Genomic DNA, 23,987 nt, shown 5'->3' with positions numbered 1-23,987 from the left:
ATACTCAATACTCAAAGGCAGCAGACATTTTACAAACTTTATAATTTAACATGTTAAATAGAACCATACAATTCTCAATTGGATATGCTACCTTCTAAATGTAAACACCCCACCCAACCCCCACTCCGCTAGGAAAGGACCTCCTGCTGCTGGGGCTTAAGCTTAATCTGAAATGATCTGATCATCTTTAGGGATGGAGCCTTTGGGAAATAAGTGGGCTTTTGATTAGATCGCAGGGGAGGAAGATGGCTCAGTGGATCAAGTGCTTGTTTTGCATGCATAAAGACCTCAGTTGAGATCCACTCCACTCTGGTATAGTCAGCATGGAAGAGGCTGCCTGCTATCCCAGCACCGGGAGGCAGATGGGCAAGGCATGGAGCTCACTGGCCTGCCAGCAGAGTTGAACTGCTAGGTTCCAGATTCAGTGAGAGAAGCTATTTCAAAATATAAGGTAGAGAGTGAGAGGAAAAACACCTGACTTCAATCTCAGGTCTCTGTACAGATACACAAAGCCACAAGCACATGTCAAATACAAACACTTTTTAAAAATTAAGGTAAAATGAAAATTGCTCACTGAACTTTTTAAGTACTGTACACAACACTGTGAAAATATTTACATTGCAGTTACCAAAATTACCTTGGTTAAAAAAAGAAAGAAAGAAAAAAATTTTTGAGACAGGGCCCATTGGCCTTGAATTTACTATGGCGGCAAAGGTGACACTGGGCTTGCAGACTTCTCCAGCTCACCTTCCAATGCTGGCAGTAAAGGCATAAACCAAACTGCTGCACCTGGCTTAGCAAAACATTTTAAATTGTTTGGAAAATAGTGACCCTATTTTTAAAGGGTAATTTTTTCTCAAGCCCCAAAAATAATTTTTGTATTTCATGCATAATACATCTGTCATCCAATTTTTTGCAAACTTTCACTGATCATATCTGATCGTATTTAGGTCTTTAGTATTCAAAACAAAACTTGGTAGTCTTATAAAGTCTGATTGTTTTATACTTTGTTGTTAACCCATGTTCTGAATGTTCTACTATAAGCTATTATATAACAAAAAGATGAAAACTTTAAAATACTGCAGCACTGCAAGTCATTTAGTATGCTGAGTTCCCACTGGTGCTTAGTGGGTGTTCTGAATTGAGGCCATATTTCTAGTATTAAGAATTTCAAAACACTACTCCCAAAGCACAGAAATAAATGTCTTCAAGGTTAAATCATAAAATTTACTATTTTAAGCTGCCTAGTGCATAAGCATCTCACTTCTATGAATTTGGAACTATGATTAACACATGGAGATAAGCCAGTATTTGTCATAACAACAAAAAGTAACTTTTCTTCTGCCTACACAAATATAATCACAGAATTTAAGATACCTTATTATTAAGATATAAATGCAAATATTTGAACTAGAAATAAAGGCTCTGAGTGAAATGTTAAACCTTCCATCCCAAATATACAAACTACAGCTTTACAACTAAATACTTTCCACCAGGTCATCCAATCTCTTATACAGTTCTAAATTTTGGTAAAGAAATAATTGTAATACTGAACCAAAATTTCCCATTCCAGATGACTGAAAGGTGACAAGAGAAATAAAGCTCACTCCCAATTAACAATAAAAGCTGCAACAACACTTTGGCCATTTTGTCAGTATAACAGGTTACATTTTCAAACAACAGTGATCCAGAAAAGCAAGCTAGAAAATTTCACATATTGCACAGCTAACCAAACAACTAGAGGTTAAATATAAAATTCCACCTTTGAAAATGTTATGGTAGTAATGTCACTGTACTACTCCAATCCTTTCAGGTAAGTGTCTCCACTTATTCCGTCCACTAATGCTCCTCCATACCTGTCGTTTCACCTCATTAAGCAAAATTTCCTAATAACAACAGCTTAACACTAAAAGCTTTAAACCATATAATTCAGGTTGGAAATCTTTCTGAAATAAACATTTTGTAACCTTTAACAAATTACACCACTTAACTCCTTTTAAGGAATTAGACTATCCGTGGATTATTCTATGTATAAAACAAATGGCACCTTGAAAGATTCTTCATGCTTACAAATTAAGCTACTATAAAATACTAACTTTTTAAAATGTCTTCCAACTGTCATTTCTACTTGTTTTGAGCAGGGTCTCTAAAGCACAGACTGGCCTGGAACTCAAGACAATTGCAGGGATTACAGCTACCACACCCAGCTTCCAGCTGTTTTACAAGTAGTTTCCCAGGCTCTTATTGTCAACTCTCTTATAGCCTATAGGAATTAATTTCAGCCTTTTTACCATTGGTATTTTTTTTTAATTGTATATTACAAGAGAGCAAAAAAGGCCTAAATTAAGGTCTGAGGGGTCCTAAGGATTTAGAAATTGTATATTTAAGAACAAGAATGTGCAAAACTCTCTTTGTCCTTTTTTAATGACCTATTCAGTCTGGGTGGGGCCCTGCATTATTAATAACTTTAAAGTAATTTTCTACTAAAAATCTACAAGGTCAAAACACTGTGTTAATACAATGAAAAAGCAATAAAGACAGTGAGTGCTCGACAAGAATCTTGTATTTCAGCAAAAAGACATTAAGCAAATCATTTCAAAAGTGATGAATGTTACAAAAGAGAAAATATAGACTCTTTAAAACTGGAGATCATCTTCCAAATGGCATATCAAGCTAAGGCCTCACGTTCATCCCAGAGACAGGCTTGGGAGCATCAAAGCAGACGCTATCAGAAATTCTTAGTTTCCTAAGAACTTTGTGGTACATGGGGTACAATATATAACATTTGAAGATAACTGCTGAAATGCAAAAATCTAAAAAAGAAAGGAAGGAAGGAAGGAAGGAAGGAAGGAAGGAAGGAAGGAAGGAAGAAAGAAAAGAAAAAAGAATACCCAAAATTTCTTCAAGTCTCTCTAAACCCTTTAAGAAATAATACTGAACAGGGCCGTGGCAGGTGGATCTCTGAGTTCAAAGCTAGCCTGGTCTATGGAATAAGTTCCAAGACAGGACTACACAGAGAAACCCTGTTGTGAAAAGACAAGAAGGAGAGAGAGAGAGAGAAAGAGAGAGAAAGCAAGGGAGAGAGAGAGAGAAAAAGAGAGAGAGAGAGGGGAGGGAGAGAAAGGGAGAAAGGGAGGGAGCAAGGGAAGAAGGGAGGGAGGAAGAAAGACAGAGAGAGACAAAAAGGAGGAGGAAAGAATATATAAAAAATGTTATTTGACTGAAGGAAAAGGAGAATGAAGAAAGATTGTATAAAAACTTAAACTACTACAACGAAATTATTCAGTCCTCAAGTTCAAACAGTAAAAGCGTACAAAGCTCTCCATCAGGATCTGACTGCTGACCAGAGAATCAGGGTCACCAAAATAAACCAATGTTTAAATATAAATTTAAAGAACATCATCAATAAGCCTCAAAATTATCACATACTAGGCTGATATGTTCTCTTTGTATTTCATTAAAATATTAATCAAAATATTTACTTAGGTAAATGTTTTAAGTAATAATTTAAGTACCCCTTAACAGCAATACAGGTCTATACTATAGTCCAAGGCCAAAATTGAATTAGGTACATAAGAAATAACCACCAAAAATATAAACTTTAATGAAAATCTACTGTAAGGCTTAAAATCTTTGATGGCATACCAAAGACATGACTCGGTGGGGTAAGGCCACAGAGCCTGAGTTCCATCCAAGAACCCACATGGTGCAAAGAGAGAACCAAATATAGCAGGTAACCCTTGGACCTTCACACAGGTACTTCACTGTGACAGCCACTGTACCCACACTCACCTCAAATAAATTTTAAGGATTTAAAAAAATATTACTGGAATCCAAACAACTCGTTCTCATAATTTTGGAAATGGACCTAATATCTAACCCTTGTTCTTTTTCTACCTTCAACTACTACATACACAGGGCATATCCTCCAGTCCAGTGAGGACTGCCAGTCACTCAGACAGTCTCCGTCTTACCTCATCCCAGTTTGCTATGATTCAGCTGTTATGCACTTGTCACACTGTATAAATGTGGCCTGTCCAACTCATGCAACAAACCATAACACACGGAAAGCAGGAAACAAGGAGTATTTACCTCTGCATCAACACCTAAGACAAGGTCGACGTGTGCAGATTATAACTTGCATTATAATTTACAACTCTCCAATAACAGAAAAGTTAAGGACTGCATTACCAGAAAGGCTTGAAAACAAAGTGGACAAGAAATACAAACTGGAAAACCTGAAATAAAAGTTAATTTCAAATTCTAGGAACTACTTGTATCAGAACAAGCCATTTAATCATTACTTCTAGAACATTAGAAAAAAAATTAAAAGAAGGCATGGTAGCTCACCCTATAAAATCCTGCACTCCAGACGCTGGGTCAGATGGGTTCAGTCGCAGGCCAGCCTATTACTTCAGAGTATGAGGCTAACTTGGGCTACATAAGGTTGTGCCATCTCCCCAGCCCCAAATAAAAAATTTATCATCTATAAAAACATATAATTAAAATGACAGGCTTTCTGGATAGCAATGGAGAGGGTAAGTAATATATTGAAACATTAGAAATTGATAGTGTCATAAAGACGTCACAAAAAACACATAACCCTCTCAGGTATACTAAACAGACTAATTTCACCCTTTAGAAGTAGTTTAGAGTGTGTTCACTCTTCCCTAGAAAAGAACCCTTACTTGTACAGAATGCACTGCTTTTTGTTATCATTTCTGACTGTCTAGTTGTAATGAGACAGTATGAAATCTAATTAGTTCTCTTTCAATCTTGACAATGAGAACTACAAACTTACTCAAGAAATACATGTTATCATCGCAAAAGCTTAAGACCACTTTGTAATTATAATATCCTTTTTATGTGTTCCAACTTTGCTACACTGAACTAACAATGCCTTGCTAAAAAGTTGGGGACAAGGAGAATACATGAAATAAAAACTATTTTACTTTAAAATAAGCACTCATTTTAGAACATGGGTTTTTTTCAGACTTAACAAATGTTTTCTCCTCCCCGTACTGATTAACAAGCACATTTCAGATACTATGCAACATGCCAAGTTCAAGCATACTTGTAACTTATGAAACTGCAAATTTTAAAAGTCAAGTTTAGACAAGTAGATAAGAATATTGGGAGTTTAGTTCATTAAGAGAAAATACTTGTAAAAAGATCTACAGGGCACAGCTTTGATGTGGTGTAGCATGCTTATGAAGGCTCAGCAGTTAAGGGTAGTGTAAAACTAGCAGATGGTTATGTTCATGTTTTGCTCATTAGCCTTAAGTTATAAACTATATCATATAAAATGTCTAGTGCACAGAATATGCTAAGTCTAACATTAAATAAGATTATCTACCAACCTAATAATTTACACGACTCATTTCAAGTATCACTTTACATATCAGTCTGCTAAAATAAACAGCCAAATCAATTCATTTACAAGAAAACATTTACCCACTAATAGTCTAATAAAAATAAACACTGACACTTTCTAATATCAAAATCCCCTCCCTTAATTTAGATAGTTTTATAAACAAATTCCAGAAGTCTTACACCATGTCTAAGCAACAAACCTCAGAACTCACTGAGGGAACTTATTTGGTTGTTTTTCTGGTTTAAATTCTGTCTTGGTTAAAGCAAAGGTTTTATGCTTCTTCATAAATGAAAGACACATGAAGGACATAGCAACTGACCTCAGAGATATTCTTTCATTCCATCTTCACCCTCCAAATACTCATACCCTTACATCTACACACAAGAGGTCTAGTTCTTGTTCTGATCTAAAATGCCAAGAGCACTTTTATATGTGAATTACCTTTTAAAAAACAAGAATCTTTCAGAAACATAATATACAAAAAATATTGATAATTCAGCAAATTTTAAAAAGTATGAATGAAATTTCATTACTTGCACAAAACATCCCAATTTTTTCCACAATTGATATTGATAATAGAAGACAAAAAATGTATATTTGAGGCTGGAAAGATGGCTCAGCAGTTTAAGAACATTGACCGCTCTTCTAGAGGACCAGAGTTCTATCCCCAGCACACACATGGCTACTCACAACCCTCTGTAACTCGAGTTCCTGAGTATCTGACACCGTCTGGCCTCTGTCAAGTGTGTATGTGCTGCCTATACACAAGCAAGGAAAAGTTCATGCACATAAAAATAAACAAGCTCACATCTCAGCAACAAGTCAGAAGCCATCTTGAGATTATTTCATATAGAATATAATTAGTTACTATCTAGGAGAGGGAAAGCCATTGTCCTGAGTCACATAAAGAATAGTTATTGATTGATTGATTGATTGATTGCAGGGCTAGGAAAATCAAACCCAGGGCACTGTACATGGTATGTAAACACCCTACCCCTGAGCTACATCCTCAGCCCGATATGATATTATGTTAAATGAATTTCTACAAGCACATCGAAAATAATTTTCCTGTTCCTAAAAGTACAGTGCTTCATATCTATGACTGGTTTGAAGTTCACATGCTGACTTATGGTCTATCCTTGCTACAGTTACCAAAAACAGTTCTGATCTAATTTCTGATTATGACATCTTAGAAAAACAAACTAAAATGTAATTCAGGTTCAAAAAACTAATGTATCTCTTTATATTTTTCAATACATACTAACTTCTGAATAATGAAAGAAAAACATTGAGAATATCATAAATGAAATGCCAACTGTGACAAATAAAGAAACTTAGCCATCATCTGGGAAAAATGCACGTGGTTAGAGTGAGGTCGAGACTAACTTCAAACTGAGATTTCAAGAGTGTGATTTCATGTTACCTTTAAGTTACATTAAATCCTTTGAAAGGTACAAACCTTAAACAAAATCCTTTATTTCAGTCTCCTTTACTTTGCAAAGGCATACTCAAACTAAAGTAAAAATACTTTGTGTCTTAATAAGTTTGAAAGACTTCTCACTTAGAAGCTTTTTAAGTATTCTGCCTAAGCCCCACTGTGATGAATGATTTAAGTATTTAGGTAGTTTAACTCTCATATGAAAAATAAAAACATTTGAAATATAGTTATAATTTAATTTGTAGACTTACTAAATATTACAAATTGTGGATAGCTAACCCTGTAAGTTTCCTCAAATACACAGCAAAGAACAGTTACAAAGGCAATGCCAAGGAGAGTGACTGAAGGAATGAGTGTACTAGTAAATGTAGGTCTTTAAAATCAAGCACCTTTGTCCGTGCTGATGACTTAAACACAAAAACACTTGCTTGCACAAGTCTACCCTTCGGTTCTGAGAAACAGCAAAGTTTTTCATTCGGCAATCCTTCCGGGTAGATGCCAGAACTTCTGACATCCACACAGAGTGTATGAGAGATTGCACGGGTGTAAGCTCCCAGACTAATCATCCTGCTGCAGACCAAATGTACCACACCGTCCACATTTGCGAGCTAATTTTTACTTCCCCAGAGTCCTCAAAAATATTTGCGGGGATAGGTCGCAATACAGGGTTTCCTCTTTTATTTTCATCACCTTCATAATGATACAAACCAATGGGAAGAAAATCGAATCTCCCAAGTGTAAAGGTGAGATGAGATGAAACACACACCCCAAAAACATCTTCCTTCGGATTCCCGAACAGACCAGCACTCCACCTGTTTGTAAACCCCTACTTGCACGGTTACCACAAACCTCTGCTGAGAGGGACGGGTTAGAGAGGGGAGAGGGAGAGAGGCGGGCGAATTACTGCTTTGGAGTCCTTATTCTTCTACCTAGGCATGGGGGAGGGGGATGGTACAAAACAATGGATACCGAGGGGCTAGGGGAAAATCGTTTTGCCAAGCAGCCTCCTCCATTCCGAGCTGGGGGCGGGGAGTTACACTACTTTTCCTCCAGCCCTCAAAGCCGACACGGAGATTGCCATCGGGCATGTTTAGCAGGGCGGTCTCGGCGGCCACAACTCCTTTCACCCGGCAACACACCCGACGCGGAGCCAGCACTCTTCCCGCAGGGTCTGCGGGGAGGAGACCGCCCAGCGCAGAGCACTTTGGGGAGGAGGCGCAGAGACCCCACCCCACAGCCCCACAGCCCCACGGCCGCGCCCGCCCGCCTGCCCGCCCGCCGGGCGCCAAGCGTCCCCGCGACCCGGCCAGCCCCGCAGTCTCGGCCAGCAGGCGCCGAGAATCGGGAGCGGCCGGAGCGCGACTGACCGGCCGCCCCAGGCCCGCGCCCGCGCCCCGGCGCTGTCCCAGCCGCCCGCTCGCTCCGCGGTAGGCCCGGCCCGGCGCTGTCAGGGGCAGCCGGCCGCTCCCCGTGCCCCGCCCGCCGGCCCCGCGCCGGCAGCGGCTCCGAGGCCCCGGCGCCCCGGGCCGTGGCACCCCGGAAAGCGGCCGCGGCGCCTCCCAGGGCCCCGACCCCCCAGGCCTCGCCCCGGCCCCGGCGGCTCGCGCCTGTCAGGACGTGTGGGCCTGCCCTTACCGACGGCCGGCCGGGCCCCCCGACAGGCAGGAAGGCGGAGGAAGGGCCCACGGGCGCCCCTGTGCAGCTCCCGCCCCGGGCTGCCGTCCCGAGCCCCGACTCCACCATCCCCGCTCACCTCCTTCCTCCTCCTCGTCCTCCGCTCCCGGAGCGACGCTCCCCTGCCACCGCCCCCCCGCCCCTCCCCCACTCGCCCCGCCCCTCCACACACTCCGGCTGCAATCGCCCCGCCCCAGGCCTCTGGAGCGAGCCTGGGCATTCGCTAGGGAGGAGGGATGGGCGGAGCCGGAGCGGACGCCGTCACCCAATCAGAGCGAAGCACTGATGCCAGCTTCCCTGTCCCCGCCCTTTTCCTTTCCTCCGCGGCAGTGCGCGGTCTCCCGCCCACTGGGCGCCGCTGGCTAGCTCCGCCACCGAGAAAGCCTCCAGCGGGGTAGAGAAACAACTCCCAGTCGGAAGTTACGGCTGAAGCCCAGGCGGCCATAATTGATAGTGGCAGGAGGCGTTTCCTGTCACCCGTTTGACGTCCACTTTTCCTGCCTTTGGTCCCCGTTACCCCAGGCAACCGCAGAGCCGTCTGGAAAGGGATGCGCCCGTAAGTATACTTACGGAAGACGCGCGCAGACCGTCCACGCCGGACGAGCTAATTCGCGCTCAGGAACTGCCGGTTTGGCTTTCAGACTCTCTACTGAGCCGCCGGACCACTCACCTAGAACTAGTTTAGGGCTTCAAAACTCCCTCGCGCCGGAAGTTGCGCTTGGCACTTCCTAGGAGGGTCGTGGCCAGGAGGTGGGAGTAGTCGGACCCAGCCTGCGCCCCAGGGGGTGCCTCCTATCCCGGGGTTGGAGAGTGAGGTAAGCGTCCCTGACGCGCTACAGCGGGGCCGGCCAGGCCGGATGAACCGCAGGGCGGGAGCTCGAAGACTCGGAGCTACGGCCCAGGGCCGCTTCCGCTGGCAGAGGGTTTCCTTTCCGGCTGCTGGGGCGGTGGCCAGCCTTCCCTCCGCCCCTCTGAGGTTCCCTGTAGGGCGAGGCTGCCGGCTGCACCGCCTGGCCCGGCCCGGGAGCCCGCAGACCCCAGGTCTGCACGGTGGAGCAGGCGACACGCCTCCACGAGTTCCCATTGAGTTGAGTACTTTCACGCCCTGGCCTTTAGAAACTAAATGTCGGGAACCAAAAGGAACCAGGTTCCACCCCAGCTATCAAAGAAAAAGATGACTTCCCTGAGCAAAACCTTCCCTTGCGGTCCTGTCTCCCCGTTCAGGGCTCGACGTGAGCTGTAACTAGAGTTCTGGGTGTAGTGTAGTAGTTAGTCCTGGGTGTTTACGATTGTGAATATCCTTTGAAAGAACATTTAAAAATATTTAGAATGCTTTATGTGTCTCCAAGACATTGTCTCATGTAGTTCCTTCTGTGGACATTTTGAGTCAAGAAGTCAATCGTTCTGATAACTACAGATTGGATTCCTAAAGCTGCAGGAAAAAAAAATAACAATTTTCAGGTAAATTAAAATATGCGTATACCTAACATCGAAAATTTAAGCACAAATCTACCTTCTCTACCTATGTTCCAGCAAAAAATGAAGTCATCTTGTACTCCTGAGGTTGACTGTTGTAGTCTGCTGTCCCCTTTTGTGATTTGTGTCCATTCCTCTGTTATCCTTGGAGATGTGTTTCCGAAGTCTCTCCAACAGGAAGTGACTTCCTCTGACCTTATACAGCACTTCTTACACATCTTATGATAGTCACTATTTCATGTATCAGCTCCTTAGGTGGCTTTTGCTTCATGACTACATTTATGCCTGAACAAAATGATTTGTGTGAGATTCACCTGCTGTGGGCATAATAGTGCTTTAATAAAAGGTTACATTATGAGCAGTATCCTTCTGTAGCAGAAATTGAGCATAGTCCCTGGTACTCAGTGCTTCTTAGGTCTACTCTCTGAAGTCTTTACAACATAACTCCCCTCCCAACTGTGTGTGTGTGTGTGTGTGTGTGTGTGTGTGTGTGTGAAAATGTGCAGACATTACAAAGCTAAAAAAGCTAGGTGTGATGCACTTAGGGGCTGAAGTGAGAGAATCTCAAGTTCAAAGCCACAGGGATACACAGTGAAATCCTACCTCAGAACAGAGATGGGGAGCTAAGACACTGTACAGCCTTACACCCATGGACCTATGTTTGGTCGTTGTTTAGATTCTGCTATATACACATTTCTTTCCTCTTCATATTCCTACTTTAGTACTGTTTAGAAGTAATTTATAGGTCGGTAGTTAAGCAGACCCTAACATGAATTTCCTAAGAATTTTGAAGTAGAGAAACTGTAAAATATAAGTATTATTACAACCAAGAAAAGTAGCAATTTTGTAAAATAAAATACAGAGAATATATAAATCAAAATCCTATCAAAAAGCTTTGTATTATACATGGACATTGCCACTTTAGAACTTTAGATCGCCTCCCTCTTTGCGACATTGACATTTTGAAGAAGTCAGCCCAGAGGTATTGTTGAAAAGGAATCCTTTTCTGATTGCACGCAGACCAGGAGTTAGGTGGGAGGCCTGATTACGTTTCTTTTCTGTGTATAACTGTAAATATTTTCCAGTTGAGTTCTCAAATGCAACTCCGTATACCCTTGCCTTGTGTGAAGTCCATCTCACCTGTCAAGCTGAGGGTCTAGCATTTGATTTGCCTGTGTATAGAGAGGATTTCATAGTGCCCTAGGCTGGCAATATAGACTGTCTCTTTAATAAATGTTGCTACTTTGCCTATGCTTTAAGCTGATGCAATGAAATCTACAGCAAAGTATACTGATGTCAGCATAGTTTCTTGAGTTTCAAGTCCTGGCACCCTTCAGACTGCTGTTGAAAGATGTATAGCTCTGTAATTCAAATATGTGACTCTTGATGTTATCTCGGCAGATACCAAGGTAACTATTGTCCATCTGGCCATAGTCCAATTTAGGCAAAGGTATTTTCTCCCTGAAATTCTTTTGCAAGACTTCATTGGTCCTGCTGTTTCTGTGATAGCTTTCTGGTGGTAAGGATTGCCTATTAAAAATTACAGAATCAAGATTAAACTTAACACTTAGTTCATTACGTACATATTCTGCTCAGTGAATAGAGAACTGTGGGATTTACGTTGTAATCACAAGAGGAAACCTCCCAAGAATGTAGAGCTCATGTAGTCCTCCTGCCCCACACTCACTGTTCATCTTGAAAGTTAAAAAGAATCCCTTAGGTTAGCATAGAATGCTGTTAGCCATCATACAGAAAGTTAAAATAATATGTTTCAATAGTTGCGTTCTTTATATAGGAGGAAGTGTGCTCCTATATGATTGTGAAACAATATTAACTTAATACCAAATTCAGGAAGGCTAAATAATATAGTAGTTAAAACTAGGTTTTAGAATCAGACCTGGGTTTCAGGAATGTGCACATTCACTAGCTAAGGTCTATGGGCTGTTTAAAACAAAATTTGAACAGAATCCATGTATTATGTAAAGTACTTTAGCTTGCCTCAGAGCACACAGAATGTGATCAGAGTGTGATTGTTGTTATGAACTTCTAAAGCAGTGTCTAATTTAGGCACATATTGGGCATTAAAATATTTAGAAAGTTAATATGTGTGTGAGACAGAGAGAGATCTCCAAATTCAATGTCAAACACATAAAAAGATTCTAATTCAGTGATTCTTGGGGGCTTTAGGAAAAAGAGTGTACATTTTTAGTGATGACACAAGGTTTTTATGCCAAATTTCAGAGATTTGAGGACTGGCCTTTGGAAAACAATGTAAACTATCTAGTTCTCTTTTCTTATATACTATGGAAATAGCTAACCAGTTAACTCAGCCACTAATTAACTTTTCACAAATACTAACAAATTGGTTAGTATTTTTAAGACTGTCACCTAGAACTGAATTTTGAAAGAAGTATTTCATATGAGAGGAATATGAATGTAACAGCAGTATATGTCACGGCATCACCCAGAGCTCCCATGAACAATGGGAGGCTTCAGAAACTAGACACCACATATTTTATTAACATGAGTCTGAGTTAATTAACTAAATTGAGCATGTTGCAACACAGTTATACTAGCAGATGCCAGCTAGCAACACAGAATAGAATCTACTATGTCTCCAACTGTCTGATATCTGATGTCAGTTGGCCTCTCTACATGAATGTTATCACTCCATACTCTGCTGGCATATGGGCAATTGCTTAAGTAAAACTAGATGGCACTATTGTATATCTGCTGGGAAACACGTTCTTTCTGCACTTTCTCTCCTCCCCTTTTTCTTATTAGCTTACATTGGACAGTCACTAGGGAACTGGAGGTGTGGCTCAACCAGTGAATGCTTGGCTAGTGTACATAAGGCCCTAAGTGTGATCCCTTGTACCGCCCTATCCTCTATTCCTCCAAAATCTATGCTTTTGAAAAATCCATCTATCATTCAACTTCAGCTTTTGAATAGAAAAAAAAAATTGTTATTCCTAACAACACCTAACCAAACTGAATTTACTTTAAAAGAGCTGACTTGATATTCACAGAAGAACTTACTTAAAAGCCCTTACAACAAATAGCCTTTATATTATAGAATTCTTTCTGGTGCTTCGGTCTCTAGGACTTAACTCTCAGTGCCTAGCAGGCCAGATCCAGTGGTTGGCACCAGTAGTGTCAGCTACTGTTGAAGGTGAAGCCGGACATTCCTTGAGCCCAGGAGTCCCAGAGCAACCTAAGCGACTGAATCCAGATCCTATCCCAAAAGATGGTCAGATCAGTATACAGCTGGGTAGACAATTTGGCATATATCGCAGTGGCTCTATATTTTACTGCAGGTCAGTGTCACATAGGTTTAACAGCTGAGCTGAGAAGGGGTGGGGGGGACAGTGGGGATAGTAAGGACTGGGGAATGTGAGAGCACATGGTTAGCAAATACTGCCAGGTAGCTAAAATTTGGATTTTATGTCAAATCTGCAGGTTTCCAAAATTGGTTCAAATACTTTTTAAATGTCCAACAGACCAGAAGAAGAAAATCAAACTAGTTTGGGACTATAGGGCTATAGCTTTATGTCTACTTCTTACATAAAAACACTAGGACTTTGTTTAAAGTTAAATCAAAATGCTTTAAAGTACTATTACTTCACTTGGTAAGAATCAAGTCACTTGTCATCTCTACCAAAAATTCAAGATATATTTTTAACATACAACAGACTCCTAATGCCTTGATTACAGTCTACATATGTTTCTCCTCTTCATTGATCACTTAAAACCTTCAACATGATTTCAGTCTTGAGTTATATATACTGTGGTGTACATTTGCTTTATCATACATTCAAAAACACTTAAGGATTCAGCAATACATTCTGATTTAAATTTAAATAAGTTTATAAAACGTGTTAAATCATGTTTAAACAGATCATGCCATCTTATAGGAGATGGTGTCTATAGAGACTGAAAACTTTTGGACTTAGAAAATCCTTTAATGACAGTGTAGGGCAAGACCATCATGCATGAAAATTTTACTTAAGATAGTAAAACATACTGGATTGCTAGACACTTTTTTATCTACTCTTTACTTGACGCTTACAATTTTGGATAGATAACATCCATGAGGAAATCAAGCTGCAGATTGATTTCAGATAAATTCAGACACCGGGCGGTGGTGGCACACGCCTTTAATCCCAGCACTTGGGAGGTAGAGGCAGGGAGATTTCAGAGTTCAGGCCAGCCTGGTCTACAGAGTGAGTTCCAGGACAGCCAGGGCTACACAGAGAAACCCTGTCTTGAAGAACAAAAAGCAAAAAACAAATAAAACAAAAACAAAAAACAACAACAACAAAAAAAAAGAGATACATTCAAGGTCACATAGTTAAGTTATCCGCCAGTATAATATAACTTCAGAATCCCATTTAAAGTATATACATGAAACAGAGCAAAACCAGCTACCTAATTAGCCCAAGGTACAAGTCTGTGATTTTAAAGTATAAATGTAAATAGATTGCTAGAAGAAAAAAATTCCAGCTTAAGCTCATTTTACTCAAATCATATATTACCTTTTGTTGTCATAACTTTGTTTAAAACATGTGGGCTCCTAAACTACCGTGAAGCATTCCATTGCAGACTTAAGAGAAGTGGTTCAGGATATGCTGATGGGTGTATTTAATACAGGGAAAAGGAGGGATGCTGAAGACCAACCAGATAACAAGTTAGGAGTGCACAGAATAATGCGAAAAGGCATTTACCTAAAACAGTCAAATACTTCTGTGAGCTAGAACCGCTTTAAAAACAGATCCAGGCCGTGTCCTGAGCCTTAATTGTCATGTTTCTGACCCATGTGCATGTAACTGGAGTTAGATTTTAGTGACAGTCCCCTTTCTATCTACCACTTTTAACCACAGCTTGCGTTTTCTTTTTGTTTTGTTTTGTTTTTCGAGACAGGGTTTCTCTGTGTAGCCCTGGCAGTCTTGGAACCCACTCTGTAGACCAGGCTGGCCTCAAACTCAGAAATCCACCTGCCTCTGCCTCCCAAGTGCTGGGATTAAAGGTGTGTGCCACCACCAGCCGCCTTTTTTTTTTTTTAAGATTTATTTTATTCATTTTTATGTGTATGAGTACATTGTAGCTGTACAGATGGCCGTGAGCTATAATGTGTGTGGCTGATGGGAATTGAACTCTACCGGCCCTGCTCGCTCAGGCCCCGCTCGCTCTGGCATAATACACTGTAGCTGCTTCAGACGCACCAGAATAGGGTGTCAGATCTCATTACAGGTGGTTGTGAGCTACCATGTGGTTGCTGGGATTTGAACTCAGGACCTTCAGAAGAGCAGTCAGTGCTCTTAACAGGTAAGCCATCTCACAAGCCCCCACAGCTTGCATTTTCAAGATAGCTAGACAAAGATATGAACTAAAGCTTATAGCCCTGTTTATCAATTTAACATATTACATATCTTTCTAAAATGTGACAGTTCCCATGGCACAGTCTTTTAAAACATAATACTGAGAGCTGAGGCTCCATAGTAGAGAACTTGCTTAGCAGAGCAAGACCCTGAGTTGATCACTAGCACTGAAAAATATATATCTGTAAATAAAACCCATGGCCAAAACCCAGCTTGCCTGCCTGTGCTGTTCTCAGTGCGGTATCAACCATGACTAGAATACAAATTAAGAAAGAACACTGTGTGCTACATATATCGTCTGTGACTGTGCTAATGAGATAAAAAGAAAAGGTATTCTTCTTTAGTTTGTATTCCTCGGTTCCTTTTTAAACGTGTACACGATCCTGAGACTTCGGTCTGAATCTTTCTCGCTTTCTTTCTAACAGCAGTCAGTGATTCAGAGCTGCCGCTTCCAATCGATTGTGAAGAGTGTGCTACTTCAGCCTTCCCTGGTTCCTACTCATTGTAAGCTCTTCTTCTCGTCTCTCTAACATGGTAAAGGTTTGTGGTTTTCTGGAGGGCCTCCAAGCTGTTTGCCCAGTATAACAGAGAGCAGTAACGGAGTCTGGATAACAGAGAGCAGTAATGGAGTGTGGTGGATGGGAGTCTGAGTCCTTTCTCTTCACTTTTTCTTCACTTAAGAACCATGTAATCTTAGACATGGTTACTCTTTTCTAGGTTTTTACATTTTGCAATATATATATATATATATATATATATATATCTTAGGGAATTAATGGGAGATGAGTAATTCCGTAATGGGAGATAGGTAATTCCGGTTTTATTTTTGGCTTCACCCACAGTAATTCAATGCTAAAATTGCATTTTGAGGTAATATTTACACACACACACACACACACACACACACACACAGAGTTCAGATATCTTAGTTAATAAGTTAATACAGCTTTCCACTAAACACTGATAGGTAGGTAGGTAGGTAAATAGATAAATAGGTTGGGGGGGAGCATTCTAAGACAGTATTTCTCTGTATTTCTCTGTGTTCCCAGCAGGCCTGAAACTTTACTTTGTATACCAAGTTGGCCTCAAACTCAGAGATGCACCTGCCTCTGCCACCTGAGTGCTGGGATTAAAAGCCTGCTCCCCAGCCCAGCTAGATACATTGAAGATTACTACTATGGAGAGAGCAGATGGCCCTAGATGGAATGGCAGGCGTCTGTAGACATAGCACTGTGAAGCGGACGGATCTCAGTAGGTTCTGGTCTGATTGATAGTGGATGCAGCAATGAGTGAATAATTCTGAATTGTTCCGTACTGCTTGGTATGTTTTTATCCATTAAATGTTAGTAACAAGCCCCATAACTGTTACTACACTCTTTTCCTCAGGAACCAGTTGTGTGGAATCATTATAGTGGTACAGTACAGTAAGAATTGCTAATATTCAATGAGCTCCTGTGTCCTAAAGATAGGATATGAATTCTTTATTTTCCATGCATTGCTATGGCATATGTGCACCATACACATACAAAATAAGCAAAATGCTAACAGTGCTTTAAAACAAGATGCTTCTCTTAACTGCTGTGTGTACTTGTCTTTTAGCACTGATTCCACCACCCACCATTTCCACACCCTTGAGTAATTAAGTGTGCCTCTATCATTCATTCTGATGTGCAACTAACTTCTATGTACCTCAGTGAGTCTTTTCTTCCAATTGGATTTACCTGCTTACTGAGCCTAAACCTCAATCATGTTAACATAAGTCAATATTCTCTTGCTGTGAAGAGACACCATGACCAAAGCAACTCTTATAAAAATAAGCATTTAATTGAGGACTTTGTTAATTTCAGAGGTTTAGTCCATTATCATCATGGTGGAAAGCATGGAGACATATAGGCAGAAATGGTGCTGAAGTAGCTGAGAGCTACATCTGTCTGGCCAAGAGTTTCTGGTCTTGACATGGGCTTTTGAAACATTAAAACCCACCCCACAGTGACACACTTCCTCCAAAAGGCCACACCTCCTAATCCTTTCCAGTTAGTGCTACTTGCTAGTGAACAAGCATTCAAATCTAAGATAGTATGAAGCAAATCTCATTCAAACCACTACACATGGTCTTTACTATTCCTTCCAAATTTTAATTTATACCTGCAAAATCCAATTATTTGAACATATTTTAAGTCATCATTGATCATATTCTTATTATCCAAACGGAGCTCTGTATAGAATGGTAAGATATTTGAATCTCACTAAGGCAAGACAATAAACCATCTTGGAATGATCCATATTAATTTTTCAGAAAAAAATGTGATTTTAAATTAGCTTTATTTGTAAGTAATGGTGTTGTCTCTTATCACACATGCATCTTGTATGTTACAATAGATGCTATAGCATGTAAGTATTTTGAAACAAGTCCAAGATCTAATAAGTTTGGCAAATAATACATTTTCAGTTCTCCTGTTGTAGATTCATTACATACTTTAGTACAAGAAAGCCTTGGTGTTAAAAAGGAAAATCTAACTTCTTTCCTTCCCAGGCTATCTCAAATTTTAGAAATTATAAAATTCTCTCAGGTAGTTTATTGTCTAAAGACAACATAATGTGATTTATTGTACAACTCAGAAGTATGAATGCCAGGGTACACATATGCTTCAAGACATCTAAAGATAATTAGGGTAGAATGGAAGCAGCAAGGCTAAGATTAATGAACGTGCAGACATTAACTTGCATGCTCAGTCTCTGATGATGGATTCCCTGAGAATCATTTCACGTGCTCCTCTCTTCACTATCACCTAACCAAAATAAGGGCATTTTCTACTCAATGTAGAACTTTACTATGATTAAATGCTTCGAGGAGCAAAAGTCTCTTAGGTACCAGAAACAATAAGAAAGTAAAGCTCTTAATAAGACCGAGGACTTGGGATTATTAGAGGAGGCTGAGCTTTTACCAGACTCCTGAGTGCTCAGTTTCCAAAACTACTGAAGGCCACATGACTGCACTAGCAATGACGCTCCGTGGAAGAGCCCTTGCCTAATGTGCATAATGGTTACATTTAATTTACTAGTTAGTTGTTCGATAAAGCTTATTAATGGGACTGGAGAAATGACTTAGTGGCTAAGAGCAATGGTTGCTCGTCCAGAAGACCTGGGTTCAATTCCTAGCACCCACATGGCAGGCAGGTCACAAGTGCCTGTAATTCCAATTTCAGGGGATCTGGCAACTTCACACATAGGTAAGCAAAACACCAATACACATAAAATAAAAATAAATAATTTTTTTAAAACTACTTATTCATGATAGATCACTATGACTTTTAAGTATATAATATTCAAAACTTGAACAAAAGATTTTTCCATTCTGATCTTAGTACTTATGCACTTATAAATGAAAAATCAGATTGTGGCAATCCAAATAAATTCTCAGCCATGTATACAGGAACATACTGAGAAAGGTCTCCTTACTAACAGATGTATGGTGTATACTTTAAAGGTATAATTTAAATTTATAAATTTTTTGTAGCCAGATGATAGTATGATCAAATATCAAGCATGAAAATGTTACATTAGATTAAAATTGTAACAGAAATAAAGAGGTCTAGGTATGAATAATATAAAATTTCTAAGAAAGAACTTCATTTTTATTAAAAAATGTTAGCTACCAAATTGCTGTGTTTATATTAAATATTTTAAAAATTCATGTTAAAGTGTATGGAAATCATCGCCTTTGTAACTATTAAAAATGAAAAAATGTATGTCAATTTAAAAATGTGTAAAGTGACGAATCTAGTTTCTCCAAAATACTAACACTGCAGTAAGAGTTTAAAGACATTCATAGTTACGAAGAACACTTTAGTGATCTTCTCTTTCTACACCAGGACTTCCAACTTGTCCACACACAGGATTGATTTTTAAAGCTGTCTTTTTTAGACAAGTCTTTCAACACCCGAAAAACAGTAAAATATCTTATGACAAAGGTTTTGTCTTCTTTTGAGTTCTTTTACATTTATTTTAGACAATCCAGTACTATGGTAGTTTACATACCTTCTCAGGATTTTGAACTGTACTACCCAATCAGAACTATATTCTCTGTAGTAGATTACAAACTTTAAAAAAATCAGCCTAAGAGCTTCAAGCAATGGTCTAGTGACATTGCATTTAGTTGAGTATTAAAAATTTGGGTTGTAGCTCAGTAAGCATTTTAATATCTTTCTTAATAATCCATCACAATCTGGACAACTGTTTTTCATCTAAGATAATATTCTAGCCAGTGCATAGTACATTAACTCTTGGGGAATTGGTGAATCAGTGGGCTCAGTATTGCTGACCATTTTCTAGTCAGTTTCATTTTTAATGCAGTGCTGAATGGGCATCCCTAGTCTCAAGCATTCTACTCTAGTTTTATTGAAGTAGAATGTTTGATTTTAGTAGATACAGCAGAGTAGCTCTTTTAAAAAAGTTGAAACAGGATGCTCATTTCCCTAAACCTTCTTACTATAGAAATTAACAAGCTTTTGACTTGCCTACAATTCCAAGGCATAGCACATATACCCACACACTAAAAGCTTTGCTGAAGGGCCACCTTAATGGGACCATAATGATTTCCTTACAGCTTGATTACCTGCTTCCAGCATTTCTCAGTCTAAACTTTTATTTGCAGTACTTAACTACCTTCGGTTGTTTCTCTTCCCTTATCATCCCTGGCTGGAGAGTCCAAAAGACTTGTTCACTGATGAACATTCGTCTGGCACATGATAGGCCCTCGTTTACTGAATGGTCATGGCAGTTTCTCAATACATGTTTCAGTGATGTTTCTCTTTTGATCCATCTGTCTCTGGTATTGTACATACCTCACCTACATTGATAATATTTAGAAGTAGCCACAACTCCTTAGAAAACACAAAACCTGGGGCTGGAGAGATGATTCAGTGGCTAAGAGCACTGACTGCTCTTCTGAAGGTCATGAGTTCAAATCCCAGCAACCACATGGTGGCTCACAACCATCCACAAAGAGATCTGATGCCCTCTTCTGGGGTGTCTGAAGACAGCTACAGTATACTTATATATAATAAATAAATCTTTAAAAAAAACCACACAACACCCTAAAAACACTTTTGTTTGACTAATAGACTGCTAGAAGAAAAAAAAAAAATAATGTCCCTTCCTATTGTAGACTCCCAGGGCAGTTAATTATGAAAACTGTGGATCCTGGCCAGTGCTGGCCATCAGATCTCCACCTTGCTTATTTTAGCCCTTCCCTTCCTGTTTCTCTCCTGTCAAGGCCTAAGGGGCCTAGAACAAGAATCAGTCCTACTAAGGTAGAAACTGCCTAAGCAAATGAGGACACTGATCTTACCCACACCAGACCCAACACATTCTCTGCCAGTCCTTTAGCCCCACACCCTTTTCACTTAGAATGGTTCAGTCAAGCAGAGAAATGAACATCAAGTTTCACTGTTTTCCTTGGGCTGTATTTCAGATGTATAAGAAGTACAAACTAAAGGAAAACAAGGGTAGTGGTTTAATTACACAAGGCTAGAGTTGCTCATTCTGTAAACAGTTACAACTTAACCTATCTTAGGTATTATCTTGGTGACATGTATGAAAAGTTACGATGCTTTCCTTTTCTGAAAACCAGCAACGTCGCACGCTTCTCAGTGCCATGACCCTTCTGTATCTGATGCAGGCACAGTATTTTTTTTCCCAAGACAGGGTTTTTCTCTTGTAGCTCTGGCTGTTCTGGCACTTATTCTGAAGACCAAGCTGGCCTCAAACTCCACCTGCCTCTGCTTCCCAAGTGCTGGAATTAAAGGAGTGTACCTACTGCCATTGCCCAGCTCAGGTACACTGTTTACATTGTAATATTTTCAATGAAAAGTTTAGGGGGTTCAGTGGTTATATTCAGTTTAATTAGTGCTATGCAATGCTATCAGCTTTCAACCCAATCTGGAAGAAAAAGGCTGTCATTATTAGGTACCAGGTGTAAATAGTGAGGAAGAAATGTTATAGGAGTTGTGCATTCTAGAGAAATTGCATAGATGACTTACCTCATACTCAATTTATGTTGATTTGCTTTCCTGGCCTATTCCTTACAGAACAGAGAGAATAGGAATAAAGTCTGAATAAGTTCTGCAAAGCAGATAGAGGTGTCTTGAGAACCAAGACAGTGCAGAGTAATTTGAATAAGATAACCAGCTTGAAGGATACAAAGTATCCTTTTATTAGTGTCAAAGTAGTGGAACAAGAATGACAAAAAACAGAAGCAGCTTCACTTGGCTAGGATTAATTTGTAGTGGGTGGGAAAGGTAGGCACCAAGCCAGCATCACCACTTAATAAATAATAAGTCTTGGTGGTAATGTTATGAAAGACATTTAGTAAGGTTGCATCAGTGTGGTCAGACATCACTAAATGGGCGGCACTGTGTGGAAAAGCGTATTTAGGAAGACACTATTCTACAACTTGATCCACAGTACTTAGAGCATACAGCAGAGCAGTAATCTGGGATATAAACACTTGGAGCAAGGGTTTCTTGATGCAAGTAACATGTACATAGATAGCCCTGACATTACTAATATAAGAGGAAAGATAGCCTGTTGTTTTACCACCTAGTATCTCAGTAGGACTACTACTAGAAGCATACTTTTGTATCTATATTCTGTAGCTTTATGACCCACTGTGTTACCTCCTTACAGGTTCCAGTTATGCATCCAGGAACTGATTTGTATTTCCTGCTATATAGCAAAGGAATTAACTGAAAAGTAGAAATAAGCTGTTTAGGAAAAAAAATGTTGGGGGGCTGGAGAGATGTCTCAGTGGTTAACAGCAGTAGCTACTCTTCCAGAGCCTCTTCTCAACACCGCACGGCAGCTCACAACTATCTGCAGCTCCAGTTCCCGAGATCTGACACCTCACACAGACGTAACACCAATGACTGGAAAGTAAATGAGTCATTTCAAAATATAGTCCTGAAAAACAATTTTAGGAATTGCTCTGCCTCCCTTTTCAGATGGTAATTATGTTGGTATTGTCTCTCCTCAGGAGAAGCAATCAGTGAACCAAGATGACTGATATATAAAATGTCTTTTCTCAACTGATTTAAAAAAAAAAAAAAAAAGGCAAAAAGAAAATTTTTCCTAAGATGGGAAGTTAGAATGCTTGACATTCATTCCAAGTGCTCACTACTGAATAATAATTGACAGATCTATATATACACATAAAAAGTCTCACCCCGATTCAGGGAAGAGGATCACACAACACTAATGAGGAATCCGTGCAGATAATGTAGTTTACTTTCTGTTGGAATTGTGGTTTCCTTTATGGTCTCCAGTTCTTTGAGAATTTTGTTAGTAATTGATTTCTCATTGAAGGAGCAAACGCACTGTATCCAGCAGTTTACAGATGGCAGAAGTGAAGTTGATGTTCCGAGAAGTCCTTCCAAAACAAGGTATATCTCAAGTGTTTCGGTAATAGGCTACTAGAGATTTACAAGGGGTGGACCATATGGTACAGCTAGTAGCTAAGTATCTGCAACTATGCTGGTGTTTGCCTCATCTATTGTACACTCCGACACTATTCATGAGGAAGCTGTAAAAAAAAATTCTAACTTTTCTCAACATAGGGGTATCTAAAAATTAAGTGTTGTTTCTTATAACTAGAAACCCTATACTAAACTCAATGCAGGGTATAATGTGAAATTGTCAAGTAGAATTCCAAGAAAGATTCAAAGTTGGGGAAAGTAACCTAAATCAAACTTAGTAAGCTAACCAAGGTAAGCCATTCATAAGTTAAGCGTTCATGTTAAGTATTGCACCTTGCTACATTTTTATATTATATATATATATATATATATATATATATATATACTTCCAATTAACTACATCATATGACAACAGAAGAGTCTAGCACCCAAAGTCCAGCTCCTGTTGCCTGACCCTGGGATGTAGAGAAATGTGGCTTGTAGACTGTTTTGTCAGTGCAGGAAAAGAAACTTCTTCACTGACAGTAAGATTTACTGTCATTAGATTTAGACTTACATTCTAGTTACATTCTAGTTGCAAATCTAAATAGCCAGGTATCTTCCTCAAATTAATAAATTTCTTATTTCTTATTAATAGGGCAGTTGTCTGTGGAAGATGTAACCACAATGGTGCTGTGTAAACCCAAGCTCTTACCCTTAAAATCTCTGACTCTGGAAAAACTGGAGAAAATGCAGCAAGCAACACAGGATACTGTCCGCCAACAAGAAATGGCAGAAAAAGACAACCGGCAAATAACCCATTAACCACTACCACTTTAGGGGATGCCCCATTTTTAACCCCTAACTGTTCAGTAACTAGAAACTATTATGCATCTGTAGGCTAGAAATACTTAATCTGGACATTCAAAATTTTAAAACACAAAATTTGGGTGTTTAAACATTGGTTTCTGTTAAAAGGAAAACTTTGAACCAAGTGTTATGGAATTTTCAAAGTTTTAAAATTATAAATTTCCCATTTACCATACTATTGTTATGAATGTAATACATTAAATACATCTTTTACGGATGAAGGATTTATTAGAAACTTGAATCTGAAGATAAACTCTAATGTGAATATATTGTTGGGCTTGTACATTACCCAAAAATAAACATAAGCAATTGTGTGCCATGTCATG

The 23,987-nt window shown here is 39.7% G+C and overlaps 2 protein-coding genes across 17 annotated transcripts in view; one reads left to right on the top strand and one right to left on the bottom strand.

Moving 5' to 3' along the window:
* Nucleotides 1–9,250, bottom strand: part of Shoc2 (SHOC2 leucine rich repeat scaffold protein) — a 93,819-nt gene extending 84,569 nt beyond the window's left edge. For 3 of the 6 annotated variants that reach the window (XM_031390670.1, XM_031390674.1, XM_031390675.1), the window contains exon 1: nucleotides 8,448–8,572. The gene's annotated coding sequence lies outside the window, so the exon portion shown is untranslated. Of the gene's footprint in view, nucleotides 1–8,447; nucleotides 8,648–9,056 lie in introns of those variants that run through there. The other 3 variants (XM_031390671.1, XM_031390672.1, XM_031390673.1) reach the window with 3 other exon arrangements.
* Nucleotides 8,754–23,980, top strand: Bbip1 (BBSome interacting protein 1). Of its 11 annotated transcripts, XM_031390694.1 has the most exons (6): nucleotides 8,755–9,042; nucleotides 9,836–9,947; nucleotides 15,766–15,844; nucleotides 16,393–16,661; nucleotides 22,703–22,779; nucleotides 23,450–23,980. In XM_031390694.1, exons 5-6 carry the CDS (start codon nucleotides 22,734–22,736, stop codon nucleotides 23,614–23,616), a joined length of 213 nt encoding a protein of 70 aa, XP_031246554.1. In that variant the 5' UTR covers nucleotides 8,755–9,042; nucleotides 9,836–9,947; nucleotides 15,766–15,844; nucleotides 16,393–16,661; nucleotides 22,703–22,733; the 3' UTR covers nucleotides 23,617–23,980. The 11 variants fall into 11 exon arrangements, with proteins under 11 accessions (XP_031246551.1, XP_031246544.1, XP_031246554.1 ...); XM_031390689.1 differs by lacking the exon at nucleotides 9,836–9,947; XM_031390687.1 differs by lacking the exon at nucleotides 16,393–16,661 and having other exon boundaries at nucleotides 8,759–9,042.
* The last annotated feature ends 7 nt before the right edge of the window (nucleotides 23,981–23,987 follow it).

This window comes from Mastomys coucha, unplaced genomic scaffold (assembly GCF_008632895.1).
Source record: "Mastomys coucha isolate ucsf_1 unplaced genomic scaffold, UCSF_Mcou_1 pScaffold21, whole genome shotgun sequence".
Classification (NCBI taxonomy): domain Eukaryota; kingdom Metazoa; phylum Chordata; class Mammalia; order Rodentia; family Muridae; genus Mastomys; species Mastomys coucha.
This window is presented reverse-complemented; position numbering and strand designations above follow the sequence as displayed.

Bases quoted from the DNA above. Each gene is read 5' to 3' on its own strand.
- Bbip1 (XM_031390684.1), top strand. The intron at 22,780-23,449 runs GTATATCTCAAG...TCTTATTAATAG, and splicing joins AGAAGTCCTTCCAAAACAAG to GGCAGTTGTCTGTGGAAGAT.